Here is a 19,187-nt window from a genome sequence, read left to right on the forward strand (position 1 = left end):
GGGGGGCTCATTGCACCCCCTCCTCTTGGCACGGAGGTTTTGCCACCCTGGGAAAAGGGAACGGAGCGGCTGCTGCAGCTGGAGTTGGTTCTCTTTGAAGGGAGACTGGGATTTTGGGGTGTTCAGGGAGAGGAAGGCTCACTGCAGCTCTGGGGTGACAGGGAGAGGGCAGGCAGGGTGTGGGGACACAGGGAAGAGCCGGAGCTGGTGGAAGGAGCCCTAATGAGGAAGAGAGAGCATCTCTGCTGGGAGAGCCTGGGCCAGTGCGAGAAGGGATGCTTTGGCTCGGCAGAATCCGTGTGGGGTGCAGGTGATGGGGAGGGACAGAAAAGCAAAGATGGAGATGGTCTTTTCACCCCCCTGGCAGGTTCCACACAGCAAATCGCAGCTCTGTCCAGCCCTGTCCCGACCCGCCTGGGACACCGAGCTCCAGCCCGAGCTGGGATCCCGCTCAGCAGTGCGGAGGGGAGAGGCAGGAGAGCTGCCCGAACAGAAAGCTGGATTTTCCAGAGCTTTTTTAAAGCCCGTGTCCCTGTTCCCTCCCTTCCCGTGTGGCAGAGGCAGAGGGAGAGGTCCCTGTGTGCCATCACACGGACACCGCGGCGCTGGCAGCGGGAATAACTCGGATGATTCACGCCGGGAATTTGAGGCAGGATGGGAGCTGACACAACTGGGCCCAGAGCCCACCCCACTGCCCATGGCAGGAGGAGGAGGAGGAGGAAGGGGACGTGATGTGAGCCAACACTCAGGAGCCCCAGGGTGTCACTCAGCCTGTCCCCTTCTGCCCAACACTGCCGCTGATGGGAGCAGCCCCAAAATCCCTCGGGAGAAATCACCAGCTGGGATCCAGGATGAGCAGCTCCAGGCAGCAGCCCAAAGCGAAGGAGATCCACAGGAGCAACCCGGTCTGTGTGGGGAAACTGAGGCACGGTGGTGGCAGAGGGGCCGGGCAGGGTTAAACTCCCTGATTTGCAATGAAGAACGGGATTTCTTCCAGCAGTTCTCTCTCAGTATCCTCCAACTACATCCCGGAGGATGCTGAGGCACCAAACACCACCCGGGGACCAGGCAGAGTCTCAGAAATGGGAAGTGTGGTGCCATTTGGAGAAAAATCAAAGGTCTAAACGAGTTTTGGGTTAGTTTTCCCCCGTTTTCTGACAGCTGGCAGGGGTCTGCCCCAGCAGTAACTCAGGACAAGGGGACAGGAGAGGACAGGGACAGGAGCAGACCTCTCCCCGCTGTCTCCCATCACGTGAATGTTCTGGGTATTTCTCGCCATTCCCAAAGCCGTTTCTTGCAGGCTTTGCCTGTAAATGACTTTAATCTTCATAAGCCCAAAAAGTAAAGCTGCTTATCCGGCTGGGCCCTGCCGGAGCACTGGGAGGAGCGGGGCGAATGTGGACGAGAGGAAGGGGGTTGGTCCAGGGGAGATGAAACCCTATAAAGCCACATCGCATCCCTCATCCCTGTCCTCCCGCCTCGGCACATCCGGACAGCCCGAGGGCTCGGGGGAAGGGGGTGTGAGCACATCTCCCCCTTCGTGCTCCCTCCCACACATCCCTGAGCTGTCCCCACATCCCGACACTCCCTAATTTTCCCTTTAACCCCTCTCCAAGAGGAGTCTCGGTCTCAATCCCGGTCCAAAGCAGACGGAGAGCTCCCGACTGGGGCTTGCCAAGCAGGCAGCCGGCAGATCCGGCTGAATAAACTCAAATGATTCAGTTTAACGCTGAATAATTCCCTGGGGATGAGGGGAGCTATTCTAAACCTGCCGTGCCAGACGGCACCTCCACCCAGCTCCCTCCGGGGATTCCAGGGGACAGCTCCTTTTTGGGGTCGGGGACACAGGACATGGGGGTCCTGCTGCATAGATGGCTTTAACCCTCTGGCTGAGACAAGCAAGGAGGGGAACGAGGCCCACGAGGTGCAGGAATCAGCCCCAAACTGCATTCCCTGCCTGGTCACAGCATCAGAAAATAAAGCCTGGACTATAGGGGAGCTTTGGCATCATTCAACAGCTTCACCACTGTCACAACCTTCCAGTTGTCATGGGCAGGATGGAGCTCAAGGTACTCATCCCCACCTATTTGGGGGCCCTGGGCAGAGATGGGGGTCCATCCATCCCCACATTTTCCCATGCCAGAGGATCTCAGGACCCGCAGGGTGACAGAGGGGGGCTGAGGCGGGATGTGCCGCGTCCGTATGGAATGGTTTTTTTTATTACAGTTTTTAATCTCACAGTCGGTAGCATTACATGAGAATAAAGCACTGGACAGGACTGGAAAAAAAGGCCTCTGGAGACAGCATGCAAACATTGCAACGAGTTTAAAGCAAAACAACCCAAAAAAAAAAGCGTCTGGCGGGGACGCGGCCGCGCTCTCCCGACCGGGCGGCGAGTCCAGCGTCTCCCCGTCAACCATCACTTCTGTCGCTGGGGGTTTCCTTTTCATGTGTCCGTTTCATTGGTTTATTTATTATTATTCTCCTTTTAACAACCTTCTTCTCGCTTTCTCTCTCCTTTTTTTTTCTTTTTTTTTTTTTTTTCTTTTAATTACATTAAAAAATAAGATTCGTACTTTAGTAAAACGCCCAACGCTCAGCTGGGCCCTGCTTGAAATAATAAAAAAAACAAAAAAAAAACCCAAACCCCCCCAAAACTGAGAAAACAACAAAAAAACACCCACAAAAATAAAAAAAAAAAAAAAAGAGCGTGGGAGACCAAAACAAAAAATACCCAAACCTAGAAAATAAAAATAAAAACTGACAGATTTGGAAGTTTGGAAGCAACCGGGGGAAGTGGGGGGGGCAGACACCCCCGGGGCTCCCTCCTGGTGCCGGGGTGGGGCACGGGGTCTGCCCCCACCCTGGTCCCCCCCAGCGTGGGTCCCCTCCGGCTGTGGGGTGGCAGAGCCCCCCCTCACAGGTAGAGCTCCTTCTCTTTGATATGCACTAGCTGTTCACGGAGCTGGTGGAAGGACGGCCGGTGCCCGGGGTCCAGCGTCCAGCACTTCTTCATCACCTCGTAGACGACGGCCGGACAACCGTCCGGAGCATCCATCTTGTAGCCCTTCTCCACGCGGGGCACCACGTCCTTCAGGGGCTGCGGGGAATTCGGGGGGTGAGGGACAGGGATCCCCCAAAACCAGGGCTTGGCTCCCCCCAAATCCAGCCCTCACTTACAATTCTCGGATAAGGCACTCGCCCGAAGGAGTAGATTTCCCAGAGGAGGATCCCGAAGCTCCACACGTCCGACTTGGTGGAGAATTTCTGGAGGGAGGGAGAGAAGCCCTGTGAGCAGGCTCAGGCAGGGATGGGGGGCAGCAGATCTTCCCCACCTCAGGGCAGCTGGTTTTGGGGTCATACAGTGGGAAGTGGCGCTACGTGAAGTATGTCACCTCAGCTGACATTCACACTTTTATAGGGAATAGCAACTCTGAAGTTAACTGAGAAATAGGGAGAGAGCAAATGCCCATTCCTGCACAAGACTCAATTTCTGTAATTAACTCCCCAAAGAGCTGGAGCCCAACACTGTGCCTAGATTTATACAGTGTATTTGTAATATTCATGTTATAGCTGAAGAATTAAAATGATCAGTTATCTAGCTTTCCTGAGTTGGGTAACATTTTTTTTCTCCCGATATGCATGTGATCAATTTTGGGATAAATTTTGGCACACCTTCTCTAGTGTTTCGTGATGTGGAGTGTCTTATTTAATGTTTTCTCATTCAGAATTTTTTTAATGACAGATTTGCCTATTGATTTTTCAGATTTGAAACTACTTAAGCAGATTTGCTGGTACGCTCAAGCGCCATCTCTGCAAGGAAAATTCGGAGCACCCTGCAATGTTCCCCCTTCCCACAGCCTCCACCACATCCATGCAGCCCAGAGCCCCTCTCTGCTCACCCACCTTTTCTCTAAGTGCTTCTGGCGCCGTCCACTTGACCGGCAGCTTGCCCGTGTCCTGTGTGGAGGAGGCTTCCTTGGTGAGCCCGAAATCGCTGACCTTGGCGATGTTGTCCTCTGACACCAGCACGTTCCTCGCCGCCAGGTCCCGGTGCACAAAGTTGTTGGCTTCCAGGTACTCCATGGCTTCACAGACATCTCTGCCAGGGGTGGGGGGCAGCAGGGGGTTGGCAGGGTGGCCCCAAAGCATGGGTGGGGCGGGTCAGGGTGGTGGGGATGGGCTGGTACTTACAAGGAGAACTTGAGCAGGCAGTCTGCCCCGAGCACCGACCGCCCGCGGGACCGCAGGTAGTCTACCAGGCTGCCCTGGATGCAGAGATGCACAGAGACATGGGGCCATCAGGGCCAGCAGCCCACCTGCTGTCCCCTCCCTCGTGGGGCAGGACCAGGGGGTGATGTCCCTCCCCTGTGGGACAGGATCAAGTGATGTCCCTCCCTTATGGAGCAATATCAGGGGATGACGTCCCTTCCCTTGTGGGCAGGATGTGGGAATGATGTCCCTCCTGGTAGGGATGATGTCCCTCTAAGATGGGACAGGACCCAGGCATGATGTCCCTTCAAACACAGGGCAGGACCCAGGGATGATGTCCCTCCCTCCCTCCTCACGGGGCAGGATCCCTCCCTCGGAGCCAGCGATGGGACATGCCACCTCCAACCACCACGGTGGCCTCAGGGAGATGTCACCCAAGCTGGCATGACCCAGCTGGTCTCCCAGGGATGGTGTGAAAGGTCAGGTGGCCAGGATGGAGGTCTCACCTTGGCCATGTACTCGGTGACGATGTAAAGGCCACTCTTCTCCTCCACAATCACCCCCAGGAGCTGCACCAGGTTGCTGTGTCGGAGCTGCCTGCGCGGCATAGGAGAGCTCAGGGCAGGGCTTTGGGGACAAGGGGAGCTCCCCACAGCCCCCATGAGGTATCAGGGACCACCCTCCCGCTCACAGGGACAGAGGTGCCCCCTCCCTGGGGCTGTCCCCACGGTGACAGTGACACTCACGTCATGACGGATGCCTCCGCCAGGAAGGCCTGCGCTGTGGCGTCGTTTTTAATGCACTTCACGGCGACTTTGTTCCCCCGGTAATCCCCCAGCATCACGTCTGCAGGCCAGGAGAGACAGGCACAGGAGGCACTGGGAAGCATCCCGGCCTCCTGGGGCCCCACCATCACCCCCCCACTCAGGGCCACCGCGGCTGGGGACAGCGGGCTCACCTCCGAATTCCCCTTTGCCGATGATCTGTAGCAACTTGAGGTCCTTCATGTTGAGGGCCCAGCCGCCTGCACGGGGGGGAAAGGGCAGTGAGGGGGTGCTGGGGGGTCCCAGGGGCCGGGGAGGGGGCACGGCCACTCACTGCGGGAGAACTCGTCCTGCGCCGCCACCGTCCCCTCCATCACCTTGGGCTTGATGAGGCGGGTGCACAGCCCGTCTGCATCCGTGGTGTAGTGCTGGGGGGACACGGCGGGGCTGGGTGACACCCTGGCAGGGCTGGGTGACACCCTGGCACGGGGGGTCACGCCGAGGCGCTGCCGGGCTCTGACATCCCACCAGGTGGCAGCACGAGGCCATCGATGGGCCTGGCCGTGGCCCGAGGGCCTTCTTGTCCCTCCTCTTGGTCCCTCTGTCACCTGCACATCCCTTTCTTGTCCCTCCTCCTGGTCCCTCTGTCACCTGCACATCCTTTCTTGTCCCTCCTCCTGGTCCCTGTCACCTGCACATCCCACCCCTGTCCCCACGGCTCTGTCCCCAGCATCCCCACCCCAGGGGGTCAGCAGAAAAGGTCCCACCACCTCCCAAGCTCCAGACCAGCAAGTTCTGATGTCCCTGTATGTCCCCCAGGGCTGGACAAGGGTGACCAGAGCTCGGGCCTCACCTCCACCAGCTGCATGAGGTTCTCAAAGTAGACCTCCTCGTCGATGCTGAGCTTGCTGGAGGAGTAGATGATGCGGTAGTGCTCCACCTTGCCCTCGCAGCTGACGCACAGGGTGTAGTCCCCAGGGTAGTTGGTGCTCTCGCGCACCAGGAACAGCCCCGTCTCGGGTGGGTACAGCAGCCGCTCCGCCTGCTCCCGCGTGATCTTCCCGTGGAACCACCTGCAGCAGGGAACAGGGGGTGGGTAAGGGCTGGGGGTGCTGCCTGGACCCTGGGGGGCTGTGTCTGGATGTGGAGCAGCTTCTGTCCCCTGCCTGCCTGGGGACCTCTTGTGCGTGCTCTTCCTCACTGTGCCCACCCACTCCATGACACAGCTCCTTCCATGGCATCCTGCTTCCCTCCTCCGGGCCCCAAACTGGGATTCAGCCCCTCTGCACACTCCTGGGAGCTTCCTCCCCTGGCTCCTCCAGACTGGGAGTCACTGGCAGCTCTGGGATGCAGCACGAACAACAAAACCATCCATACGTCCATCTGCTTCCCTCCCCTCCTGTACACATCCCATTCCAACCTGCCCTCTTCCTCCCAGCAGCCTCTACAACCCTGACTTTGGGTAAAAAATCCAGTTTAAAACGCAACCCAACCATCCATCACCTTCCCAGCCCTGCAGGCAGCTCCCCAGGCACTCAAGAGCTCTCCCCAGCAGCAAATCCCAACCCCAAATCCACACTGCTGGGAAGCCCCAGCTGCTGTCCTGTCTGCCCTCTGACCTCACTACACCCTGTGAGCCACGTCCCTTCTGCTGGGACATGGCTCTGGCCACAGGTGAGCTCCAGCTCAAGCCACCTCCCCTGGATTCATGTCCTGGTTGGGTACTCACGGCATGAGGCTGAGCTTGATCCCAGCTTTGACCCCTTCCCGCTTCTGGACGTAGTTAGCAGGAATGATGCCCTCCCGGCCCACCTTGTTCTTCGCCTTGTACCAGTTGGGATCCTGTGGGGACAGCGGGACGTCACCATGAGCCCGTGGCCTCTGGGGATAGCTGCATCCCACCCAAGCAGCCCATGGGGGTGTGAGTGCTGCCCTGGGGGACCCCAAGCACCCTGGTACCTCCTTCCTGGTTTAGGGGGCTTGAGGTCGGTGCTGGGACCAGCAAACCCAGTGCTGGTGGTCACTGTGATCCCCCTCCCAACCTGCTGGGCACCCTGGAGCCCCCACACCCACAGCCCCTCTTTTCCTTCCCCGGAGTGCAGCCCAGCACCGCTGCCTCTCCCGTCCCTCCTCCACATCCCGGGAGGCGCTTCCATTCTGGAGAAACCTTAACTAACGAGGCCATGAATTAATTACCCGAGCGTGTGGCCCCATTCCCGCCCAGTGGGACTGCCAGGGCCAGGGGATCCCAGCATGCGTCACAGGGTGCAGGGATGGCATCCCATGGAATTCCTGGTGCGGGGGGTGGCAGGGACACCTTACCTTGGTGACAGCGACAATGGTGAGGACGTCTCCTTTGCTGAAGGGCAGGTCCTGCTCGGCGGTACCGTGGAAGTTGTACTTGGCGATACATTCTGTACCGGACGGCCACACGGCCTGGCAGGGAACAGGGAATGCCATCAGAGCCTTGGCTGGGGTGTGTCACCCACCCCTGGCACCCCCTGACCCTCAGGGACCTCCCTCAGATGAGAACCCAAATGGGATCTACTCAAACCGAGTGTCCCCATGTCCCTCCTGAGCACCTCTGGATGGCTCTGTCCCTGCCTGTCCTCACCCAGAGCTTACCTGCATCCCTGACATCTTCTCAGGAGGTTGGGCACGAATCTCACAGGGGGGACACGTCACTGGGTACCATGAGACCTGCACGGGGGGAAGGATGGCTGAGAACTGGGCACGGCGGGAATGACACACAAGGAAGGTGCAGAGGGAGCAGCCTGCCCCAAAGGATGCTCTCATGCCAGGTGAGCATCTCTTCTCCCTCCAAGAACAGAACCTGACCAAGGTGCTGCTTCCAAAATATCCCCAAAGTGAGGTGGAAGTGGGAACTCTGGGTCTGCTCAGCCCCTGCAGTCAGGGATGGGAGCAGCACGGAGCTGCTCACCCGGATTAGGAGGCATTTGCACGGATACAGCTTCTTAAGGACAGAGTTTCTGAGTGCAGCATCTGCACCAAAGAAAAATCCAGCACGGCATGGATGGATGGAGATGCCCAGGAAAGGGAAGGGAGCAGGGATGACCTCCAGGAGGCCCATCCCACTCCTCTCCCAGGCTGCACAGCCAGAGCCCTGCTCTCCCTGGTGACCCGCGCATGGAAACATCCAGCCCTGAGAGCTTCCCAGGCCCGGCATCCAAAAGAAATAAACCAAATCTGCTCCCTGCAGGCTAAAAACCACTGGGACTCTGGAACGCGCCGCTCCTAAAGCCCCAGGGGGACGCACTGACCGGGGGTGCTGTGCTCTGGGATGGGTGTGTGGGAGGGGAACAAACCCGGCTTTATTCCCGCCGCTCCAGCCCCCGGGAAGGGATGAAGTCACCGGCCCCAGAATCAAACCAGGCTTTCTTGGGCTGGGGCAGCGGGGTCGTGCTGGGCTGGGGGCACAGAGGGGGACACGGGCAGAGCAACCCTCAAAACCCACCCAAATATTTATGAATTCATCATATTTATGAATTCACCACGGGGCCATCGGCAGTCACCGCTCCCAGCCCTGCCGTCAGCAGCTGGGAGTATTTTGGGAAGGAGGAAGTGAAACGGGGGGCAAGGCTGAGCGACGGGAGGAGGAAGAAGATAAGGGGCAGAACTGCGGGGAGGAAGAGCGCAGTGAGAATGTGGCCCTGTTTCCACCACATGCCCGGAGCATTCCGGAAAAGGCGTCACGCTGCCACCAGCCACCTTCTTCACCTTCCCCCAGGGTGGGGACAGGGCACAAATCGCTCTATTTTTGGCAGCAGAGAGGATGAATCGAGGCTGGGACGTTCACCCTGAGGACAGTTTGGGGACTGAGGGGTTGGAGGGGTTTCCATCATCATGGCGTTGGGTTGGTTTCCTTCCCAGCCAGCCCAGAAAAAGGCTGTGGAGATGACACCCAAATCCAAGCTGATGGCACCTGGGGACACTGCCACAGAGTGCCAGGATCCAGGGGAGGGCAGAGCCAGGTGATGCTGGCCTGGGGAGCACCGGCTGGGAGTGCTGTCCGCCAGAACAGCCCCAGCTCCCCACCAGGGAGAAAAGCAGGGAATACACTACACTCTCTCAGTCTGGGGAGGGATTTAGCTGAGGTTTAAGAAGGGAATTTCCCACCGCTGGGGCTTTCAGCCCCGTTCCCCATCCAGCAGGCTGTGGGGACACCGAGCACAAGTTGGTTCCGGCTGTTGCTCAAGGAGCAGCTCCTGCCCAAAGCCCTGAGTCAGCGCTTCCCACCGGCCAGGCCTTATTTCAAACACCCAAACATCAGCACGATGGAGGTCTCATCCGAGGTGTGCCTCCAGCTGGGAATCCCTGGAGCCAGGTCAGGATTCAAAGGGATGCCCAGAGGTTCATCCCACAACCACACGATGGAAAAGCCATCTCTCGCCCCATGCAGGAGCTGCATCTGCCCAATCCCAAAGGCTGCTTGTTTGGGCTTTCAGCTCACGGATGTCACCAGCATTCATATTTGATAAATGCAGGGAGGATACAAAATTCATAGCCTGCCTTCATAAAGAGAATTTTTTCCCCTGCTAAAGAGGAAACTGCCCCAGTGAACCCACCAAGAACATGCTCCAGCTGCTCCAGGCTTTTTTATCCTCCCAGATTATGGATATTCATGGCACTGGACTGTGGCATTGTTATAATTACACACAGCAAATTTGCCTTTCGGTTTTAAAGGGGAGGTCTTTACAACACCGGGAGCTGCCCCTCACCCTGACACAGACCTTCCTCCTCTGAGCCTCATCTCCTCTTCAATCGTTACCTAATTTCTGCCTCAAAGCCAAGACTTTCCGAGGAGGAGGAGGAGGAAACCACACGGGGCAGCTGCCAAGCAGCCCCCCGAAGGCCTCATGTGACAGCCAGTGGTTCCTGCCGCGCGTCACCCGGGCCAGCCCCGGCCTCGCGCCTGCTTCCGCCAGCCCCGCACATCCCTGTGGGATGCTGGGCTGGGAGAAGGACGTGGAGATGCTGCTGGAGTGGATCCACAGCTTAAAAGCAGCAGCCTCTGCCTTCCGGGAAAACACGGGCATCGCCCCTTCTCTCCTCAAGGAGGATGTGCGGCAGCAGATGAAAGAAATTTATAATAATTAAAGAAATTAGCCAGGGAGCAGCCTGGTCCATTGGGTAGAGCTGATTGCTGGGCTTGGGTGTTTCCAACCCCTTCCAGGGGTTGTTCCCTCTGGAAGCTCCCTATTCCCGAACTGGGGCTCAGGATGTGCTCAGGTGAACCCCCAAAGCCCTTTGCTCCCCACCCGAGCATCCTCAGAGGCAGGAACCTCAGTGCTGGATCTCACCGCAGTGCTGCGCCCCAGCTCCATCCCCAGGGCCTTCCTCACAGCCCTGCTCCTGGATTGCCCTGTGGGAAGGCCAGCTCGGCAGCCAGCAGCCGGGGAAGGTGGGCAGGGCAGGTACAGCGAGCACCTCTGCCACCCTGACAATCCAAAGGGCACCAGGGAAATGAGCCGGGGACACTGCTCCTCTCATTAATCACCAGCCCAATTCAAGTTGTGCCAGACCCACAGGCAGGTTGGAAGAGGAACTTGGGACCCCTTTGGGACCCCATCCCACCTGAGGAGCACCATCACCATGGGATGGGGTGGGTGAAAGATGCTGCATTTCCGTTTCAAGCCCTACTAGGAGAGGGGAGAGCACCTGCCCAGCACCAGGATGACTCTGTTTTAAATGAAGTTCAGCTGTTGATGGCAGAGAACCTTCATTCCCAGTGGAAACAGGTGTGTGGGCACCATCCAAATCCACCCCCTTCCATTCATCCATCTCCCAATGAAGTCCTTCAAACTTCACAAGAAAAAAAAAAACCCAAACCAGACAACATCCTCCCTGCCTCCGAACGATCTTATCTCCTGTTATTACAACGAACACCTACGATTACTCTAATCGAAAGAAAAACGTTCCTCCTTTGTCTCACCCGCCAGCTCGCAGCGTTTCGGAGCTGCTCCCCGCAAACCAGCCCCAGTCAGGTGCCCTGCTGCAAAAAAGGGCTGAGGGGGGCAGCCCTCCTGCTTTCTGCAGGGATTTTAAGTTCTTTCAGAAGAGAAAGAGAAGATGCTGCTGGTCAGACTGCAGGAGGCACCTGGGGGACAGGTGGAGGCCTGGAGAGGAGCTGCTCCTGGTGCCCCCCATTGCGGAGAGGTTTTCATGGTCCACCTTTATCCTACAAAAACCTCATCAGGGCACCACAAATCACCCCAGGATCCCTTTCCCAGGTGCTGGACGTTGTCAGAGCATCCCCGGGGACGGGCACGTGACGCAGAGTGGGGCACGGAAGGGTTTTTTTGGCAAACACTCACTCAAAACCGGAAAGATGGGGGGAGGCAGCGGTCACAGGGCGGAGAGCACCCCAAAACTCCCAAAACGGGTTTGCAGGGGTTATCCCACGGCTCCATCGCTCCCACCCCGCTGATGCTCCATGAGGGAGGATGGGGATGCTCCCGAAACCTCCCGCATCCCTCCAGGGACCTCTCCGGACACTCCCTCCCTTTCCAGGATGGGGCTGTGCGTGAGTCCGCTGGGAACAAACCCCTGCCCCGGGAGGAAGGCTGCCATCCTCTTCCTCCCCCTCCCCAGCCTTTCGATTGGCCTTTTTTTTTTTCGGACTTTTTGCCCCGCATTTTGATTTTTCTGGGACTTTTTTTTCCGCCCGACGGCACAGCCCCTTTCGCTCTCGCTAAACCAACGAGCAACAGCCGCGGCTATAAATAACCCGCCGCCGCCTTATTGCCCAAAAAAAAAAAAAAAAAGAAAAAGCCCCAAATTTTAAAACATTCAAACCAACAATGCGCCGCCAACCCCTCCGAACAGCCGCGCCGCCCTGCTCTCCCCAAACCCGCCGCTCCACGGGCCTTTGTACGGGATGGGGATGCCGCGGCAGGAGCAGCCGGTACCCCCGGCGGGGTTCGGGCGCGGTGGGACCCCCGCCCCGGGCAGGGATGGGATGCTGCGGGGGTGTCTCTCCGCCCGGCCGCAGCACGGGGAGCGGGGCGCGGGTCCCCGGGGAGCGCGGCGGGGCGGGAGCGGCAGTGCCGGGGTCACCGGGGGTCAGGCGCGGCCGGACCCCGCACCCCCCGCCCCATTGTCCGCGCCCCGCTCGCTGCCCCCGCCCGGCACCGCCGCCGTCACTCACCTCCCTCCGGGCCGGGGCTCAGCCCGCCGCCGGCTGCTCCATGCGGCGCCGCCGGGGCCTCCGGGCTCGGCTGGGCCGGCGGGGGGGCGCGGGGGGGCGGAAGGGGCGGGGGAAGCCGGAGCCGCCGCCGCCGCCGGAGCGCGGCGGGGCCCAGCGCGGCGCGGGGGGCGCGGGGGGCGCGGGGCGGGCGGGGGCGCGGGGGGTCCCGGGCGGCGGGGCCGAGGGACGGACCGAGGGAGGGAGGGAGGGACGGAGGGACGGAGGGAGCGGCGCCCGGAACCGGAGCGCCCCGAGAGCAGCGCGCATGCGCCGCGAGCACCGCGCCGGCAGCGGGGCGGGGGCACCGGGCGGAGCGCGGCGCCACCTGGCGGTCACCGCCGGCAGCGCCACCGGCAGCGCGACGCTGACCGGGAACAACGGGGACAGCGGGGACAGCGGGGATAACGGGGATAGACGAGACAGCGGGGATAGACAGTACAGAGGGGACAGCGGGGATAGAGGGGATAGGGGGCATAGAGAGGACAGAGGGGACAGCGTTAACAGAGGGGACAGCGGGACCCGCACCGGGAATGGGACCCTCACTGGGAACGGCAGCGGCAACAGCAGTGGGACCCGCGGCAGTACTGGCACCCCCCAGGCACCGGGACTCGCACCGGGACGGGTAGCGGGACCCGCACCGGCAATGGGAGCGGCGGCGGCAGCGGGAGCAGGACCCGCGCTGGGACCGGGCTTGGAACCGGGATTGCAGCGGGAACGGGAGCCGCACTGACAACGGGAGCGGGAGCTACAGGGGGAGCGGGAGCGACACCAGCAACGGGACTGCCACCGTGCCCGTATGGGGACCCGTAACGGGACCCGCTCCAGCAGCGGGAACGACACCGGCACCGGGATCTGCACTGGGAGCGGCGCCGCACCAGGAGCGCTCCTGGGAGCGGGACAGACCCCACAGTTCCTGCCCGAGCAGGGTTGCCCGCTCGGTGTGTGCTCACATGGACGCAAAATAGTGCTGAAATGGTGCTAAAAACCCAATAAAATAATAAAAATCATTGCAAACCCGGAAATGATGATAAAACGGTCAAATGACAATGATATATCCCACAACATCATAGAAATATAATAAAATATCTTTAAGGTCTCTTCCAATCCAAACCATTCTCTGATTCTGTGGTTCTGGAAGATATCAATAATAGTAACAGCAACAATAACAATAATAATACAATAAAATTTCTCAAATAACAAAGCAATAGTATAGAACATGACATCACATAAACATATCAGAGAGCGTAGCATCATATAATGCCATATAACATGATAATATGGAATAGAATTAATGGGATTAATAGAATTAATAGATTATTTTTAGGGTACCTTCCAACCTAACCCATTGCTTGATTTCATGGTTCTATAATATAACATCAACAGCAAGAAAATAGTAACAATACTGGGCACTTCCTGCTCTGGTACCAGCACCTGCTTCATGTACTGCAAAGCAGGAAGTCTTACTCACAGGCCTACTCCTGTTTTTTGGCTGTCCCCTGCTTCTCACCATCCTTCAGCATCCCAACCAGAATGCCACGGCATGGGAAGAGGTTGTGTCCTGTGCGAGCACCATCCTGGGGATGTGTGTCCCCATGGGTAAGGGATGAGGACCCAAAAACAAGCACTGAGCCCTGGGTCTGCATGGCTGGTACCTGGAGGGGATGAGGCGACTGGGGAGAGGTGATGGAGATGGATCTGAAGGGGACAAAGGGACCGCAGGGGACACGGAAAGTCAGGGTGCAGAGCCAGGGAGGTCCCACCAGCCACGGGAGTGGGCTGCAAAGCCCAGCCCGTTCTCAGGAAGCACATCCTTGCTCCAGGAGTGCGTGGGAAAGTTCCGGGACACGCTGCTGGAGTCAGGCACTCATTCACAGCCCCGATTTCCCCTCCAGGTCTGGCGTGTTCCCTCAGCCTCGGGGAGGCGGGGAAGGGGCTCATCCTCTCCCAGGCTCCAGCAGAGCCGTGCCGGGAGGAACTGAAAGCAGCTCGTGCCCCAGAAGTGCAGCCGCAGCCACAAAGCCATGCACGCCCCGGTGCACCCACCCGGCCCTGCACGCTGCCCTGCTCGCTCACGGGCTCTTCGGGGTGATTGTTAACCAGAATCCCACAGACATCCCCAGCACAGCACCGCTGGGGTGAGGATTACCCCCTCCCCGGGGCTGGGGAGCAGCAGGAGGCTGGTGAGTCTCAGCTCTTGGGTGGACAAACCTGGCATGAACACAGCTTGGTGGGGAATAGTGCCCAATCCCACGTTTTCCCGGCCCATCTGACCTAGGAATAGGGAAATACTCTGCCATGGGTTTTTTTTTCTCCCCCCTGAAGCCCCAAGACCATCAGCATCCCCAGGGATGGCTGGAAGGACGATGCAGTGATTTGGCTGAAGCTGGTCCATGCAGGAGACACAGAGGGGAATCCTCTGGGCACAGCTGTTGCCATGTCCGGCTGGAATTTTTCCCAGGGAGAGTCTGCTTTGAGGGTGGGTGGTCCTCTGGCTGGAAGGGAAGGATGGGTTTGTCCACGGCTGGGGAGGCATGGATGGCCATGTCCCTGCCTTGCGCCAGGAGAGGGGGCCCTTCAGCCGGCTGGGATCAGCAGGAAAAGGGAAAAGAAAAGAAAAGACGGGGGGAAACGCAACAGAGGAGGAGCTGAGATTGCAATCCCGACGGAGCGAGTGATGGAGAATCGTCTGCCCGGGAGAATTCACCTGCCAGCTGAAAACCCCCGAAGGGAGCCGGGTCTGGATGGCTCTGCGGTTCCCAGGGCTCCGGGGGAGGCGAGGGATGCGGATGCTCTGCAGGAGGGACAGTCTCCTACAGATCCCCTCCCCAGATGTTCCTCCCCCCAAAAATCTCCCATCGGCGGTAAAAGCCGGCGCTGCCCCGTGCCCAGCAGCCACAGGCGCCGGCGGAGCTGGTGTCACAGGTGCCACCGGAGGGCGTCCATGTCGCAGGTCCCAGCGGGAGGGGACAGCAATGCTCCAGTGAATTGGGATCCTGCTCGCTCCATCCCAGTTCTGCTTCTCGGGGGGCCTCTTCCCCCACGCCAACCCCAAAACCCCCGGAATGTGGAGAAAAGCCTCATTTCGGGGCTCATCGTGGTTCCCAGGATGTTTTCAGTCGAAGGGGAGCAGGCTGGGGACACTGCCTCTCAGCAGGTGGCTTTTCACCTCCGGGCTGGGACCAAGCTGTGTCCCCAGCACCCTGCTGGGGTTGAGGGAGCTGATTTCAGGGGTGTGGCAGTGGGGCTGACAACTGGGACCCCTTATGATGGGGCCAGTTGGGGGGGGGGGGCGATGAGAGCCCCCCAGATTTACCCTTCCCCTGCAGGAGCCACTGCTATGCTGCCACCAGGACACCCAGGGCTGGCCTTGGGGACATACAGGGGACAGCCAGCCCTGAATATATCCTGGCTCTGCAGACCACACCCTGCTGCCAGGGCAGAGTTTGAGGAGCATCCCCAATCCCAGAGGCTTTTGGCTCACACTGCCAGTGCTCGCGTGACCTGGTGGCCCCCAGCTCCACAGGGCCCCTGCTCCCATGGAAAATCCTGCCAAGGTTGGTGTACAGCCGGGTTTGAGGGAATTCCCAGGAGCCTGGAGCTTTTCCTGAGCAGGGCTTTGCGTGCAGGGAGGAGTTATCTCTGCATCTCTGCTGTTCCCTTCTCAGCCTGGGGACAAACTCCATCCTCACCCTCTCTGCTGCCCTCTGATTCACAGGTACCTTGTGCTTCCGATAGCACAGGGTGATCAATCAGCCCAAACACAGCCTCCTTCCCACTGGGGAGAGGGAGCAGAAAAAGGGAGATTTGGGAGCCCCACAGAGCCATGTGCCAGGGTTGATGTGCCCAGCTCCTTTGGCTCAAACTCTGCTCCACCCACAGGTTCAGCCTGGATGGTTTGGAGAACCAGCATCTTCCTCACCCACAACAGAGGACACTTCACCAGCAGAAGGTCCCACCAGCTCATGGGAGCTGGGCAGAGATTTTTTTTCCCCATAAAGGCAGAAATCAGCATGGAGTCCAAGGCATGGGAGAGCCCAGCTCTGTCCCAGTGGAGATGCAAAGAGAAAGATGGTGTTGGGGGGTTTTCTTCTGTCACCAGTGCTGGGGACAAGCAGCAAAAGCAAGGCACACAAGCATTAATCCCCACGGGGAGATGGTTCCTGATACCAGATCTCAAACAGCCAAAGGAAAGAAATCAGAAATGCAGGATTCCCTTTTAAATCAGGAGGGCCATTCAATGTTAGAGCAACTCCTCTCTTCCATCCATGAGGAAGAGCCACAGATGGTTCCTCTGCCCTGTTTTGAGGCTGGGGACTGACTTTCCCAGTGAGGAGATGTCACCAGCCAGAATGCTGGCATAGGGCAGATGTCTCAGCTACAGGGAGAAGGTGCATGTGCCCAAACCTTTTCCTGTGGGAATGAGGGTGCTGGGAGCCCTGTTCCACTTTGGAAGGTGTTTTGCTGCCAGGACTGGTCTCATGACTCATTTTAAAACCGACCATAAAAGCAATTTGCCACGGAGCGATCAAAGCTCCCCTGGCTTATCACAGCCCCAGTTCCAGTAACGAAATCACAGCGCTTGCAGACTGCCCAGTGAGTAATTGGAGGGCTTAATTGAGGAAGGTCGTTAGGGGCAGGTAAGGATAGGGGAGATGGAGACTCTCACCTCCTGTGAGCCACTGAGGCTTTCACGGCAGTGATGATGGAAAGGGGAGGGTTAGGTGGGATATCAGGAGAAGGTTCCTGCCCCAGAGGGTGGTCAGGCACTGAGCAGGGAATGGGCACAGCCCCGAGGCTGCCAGAGCTCCACGAGTGTTTGGACCCCAGGGATGCACGGGGTGGGATTGTTGGGGTGTCTGTGCAGGGCCAGGAGCTGGACTCGGTGATCCCTTCCAGCTCCTATTCTGTTTTATGATTCTGTGAACCCCAGCAGGAAAACTGGGGCCTCACCTGGGGTCTAGGCTGTTAGACAGGATGTCCAAGGAGAGGAAAGCTTGCAGGGATATCAGACCAGGGTCTCAGGTGTCCCTGCTGCTGTTGCAAAATGCCTGGAAAGGTCTTCCATTGGCATCAAGAGAGGGAGAGGTGCTAAATGCAGATGGGGAGTTACAAAGTGGGTGCTTTCTCTCCAGCCCCTTGAAGAGAAGGGAACAATAAGTGCCTGCCCATCCCTCTCCCCTGCAGCCTCCTCCCTTCCCCTGCTCCATCCCGACACAGGGGTGACTTCCTCAGCCCTTGATAAACAGATCTTGGGGAGACCTTCCACCAGCAAGAGGCTGTTTCACCCCACTAATGTTAATATTAAGCTGCTTATCTGCCCCAGGGTTATAAAACTCTTATTTCCAAAGGGGGGGGAAAAAATTCCAGCTGTTCTTTCTATCTGCTCCTGCTTATTGCAGCCTTATCAGCACACCCAGCCTTCAGGGCAAGGGAGTCACGCAAGGGCTGCAGCAAACCTGGTCTGTGGTCCCACAGGGGCCAGCACAGCGTGTCCCCACTGCAGCAGGGTCACCGGGCCAAGTCCCCCCCACGGGGACAGCGTGGCACTGAGGAGTCCCTAGCAGTCCTGCTGTTCTTCTGAGTGCCCAGGTTAGGCCCTGAGATCCACCTGCAGTGGATGATCCCACCTTCCCCTGTGAGAGGTGAATGCTGGCTTTGGAGTGTCCCTTGTGGGAAGTGCATTTGTGACTTTGTTGCATTGACCTGTGTCCTTGCCGTAGCTGGTGGAGCTGTTATCTGGCTGGTGGACCTCATGGCTTGTCCTAAAGCATCCTTCCGTTTTTCTCCCTAGGCATCTGATGGCCTTCAGCAGGTTTGGACCCTCCATTCTGGTGCTTTTCCAACAATATTGGGATTATGATATTAAACAGTGAAGACGAAGCTGGAGTGACACCACCAAGCTGCTCCTGCTGGTTCAAAGGATTCAGGTGGCTCTGAGGCTGCCTCACCTCAGTGTTCCATCACAAACTGGTGACCAGGCAGGACCTGGACATGCAGAGTCACTCCTTTTCCCTCAGGCTGACTTAGCGGGTCTGGACAAGCTGGAATCTCCCCGAAGTCTTGGGCAATCGGCTTCCCCGTTCTGTTCCCCACCACGCTTTCGTTTCTGCCTCTTCTTGGAAGCTTTTGTGCAATGTGTGATGAGTGATTGGCATTTGGAAGTCCCAGGAGCTCTGGTTGGAGCCCCACTGCTTGGGAATGGGTTTGGGAGCAGAGCGTGTGGCACCAGGGGTTGTGCTTGTTCCCGTGCCATCCCTGCCAGGCTGGCTGGGGTGGCCTTGCGTGCAAGCTGGAGAAGAGGAGGCATCTGGCTCTGCCAGCATGGCCTGACTGGCAGCCAATGTAAACTCTTGGGTTTGAGCTGGAGCAATTCCTCTCCTCATTCTCTTCCTGCTGTGAAAACACCTTTGTTCCAGCCCGGAACAGCAGCGGCTTGGCTTTCTCAGCACCAAGGGCTGAGGGTGTCCTTCCTTGTGTCATTCCTCGTGTCCTGTCTTGTGTCCTTCAGGGCCAGCACTGCCCATGGTGAAGGAGGTGGCTGAAGGCTCAAGTTGCACTAGGGGAGGTTTGGATATTCAGAAAAATTTTGTCACCATGAAGGTGGTCAGTGGTGGAATCACCATCCCTGGGGGTATTGAAAAACATGGGGATGTGGCACGTGGGGACATGAGTGAGTGGTGGCCTTGGCAGTGCTGGGTTTGGGGATGTTAAAGCCTTTTCCAACCCAACCAATTCTATAGTTCTGTAATTCTGAGTCACTGATGGAAGCTGTGGGGTTGTGGAATGGGTTGGCTGTCCTTCCTCTATCAGAGAGCGATTCCAAAAGGATACAGTCTAAGACTAGAAGTGGTGGAATAGCCAACATTTAATGGAATATCCAACACTAGAATATCCAACACCATAGACAGTGTATCCAATATCCAACACTATAGACAGTGTTTTTGTCTACACTGGAAGACAAAAAAGGCAGGAATTGCTACAAAGCAAAGCAGATACAACAGGAG

General features: G+C 58.1%; 1 protein-coding gene and 1 long non-coding RNA gene across 2 annotated transcripts; one reads left to right on the plus strand and one right to left on the minus strand.

Moving 5' to 3' along the window:
- Window positions 1–2,190: 2,190 nt before the first annotated feature.
- CSK (C-terminal Src kinase) lies at window positions 2,191–12,402 on the minus strand. The gene is made up of 13 exons (XM_085071037.1): window positions 12,145–12,402; window positions 7,602–7,676; window positions 7,299–7,412; window positions 6,706–6,818; window positions 5,830–6,049; window positions 5,311–5,404; window positions 5,171–5,236; window positions 4,959–5,058; window positions 4,719–4,809; window positions 4,195–4,268; window positions 3,907–4,102; window positions 3,181–3,267; window positions 2,191–3,100 (listed from the first exon to the last, which is right to left on the minus strand). Exons 2-13 carry the CDS (start codon window positions 7,614–7,616, stop codon window positions 2,918–2,920), a joined length of 1,353 nt encoding a protein of 450 aa, XP_084927163.1. The 5' UTR covers window positions 7,617–7,676; window positions 12,145–12,402; the 3' UTR covers window positions 2,191–2,917.
- Window positions 12,403–14,209: 1,807 nt separating this feature from the next.
- LOC146432890 (uncharacterized) lies at window positions 14,210–16,462 on the plus strand. The gene is made up of 2 exons (XR_014854367.1): window positions 14,210–14,363; window positions 14,745–16,462. It is a non-coding gene; the product is annotated as an uncharacterized LOC146432890 (long non-coding RNA).
- Window positions 16,463–19,187: the final 2,725 nt, after the last annotated feature.

The sequence above is a fragment of the Lichenostomus cassidix genome, chromosome 10 (genome assembly GCF_008360975.1).
Source record: "Lichenostomus cassidix isolate B80296 chromosome 10, HeHo_3.0, whole genome shotgun sequence".
Taxonomy (NCBI): domain Eukaryota; kingdom Metazoa; phylum Chordata; class Aves; order Passeriformes; family Meliphagidae; genus Lichenostomus; species Lichenostomus cassidix.

Bases quoted from the DNA above. Each gene is read 5' to 3' on its own strand.
- CSK (XM_085071037.1), bottom strand. The intron at 4,103-4,194 runs GTAAGTACCAGC...CACCCCTGGCAG, and splicing joins TGCCTGCTCAAGTTCTCCTT to AGATGTCTGTGAAGCCATGG. The intron at 3,101-3,180 runs GTAAGTGAGGGC...AATTCCCCGCAG, and splicing joins GAGTGCCTTATCCGAGAATT to CCCCTGAAGGACGTGGTGCC.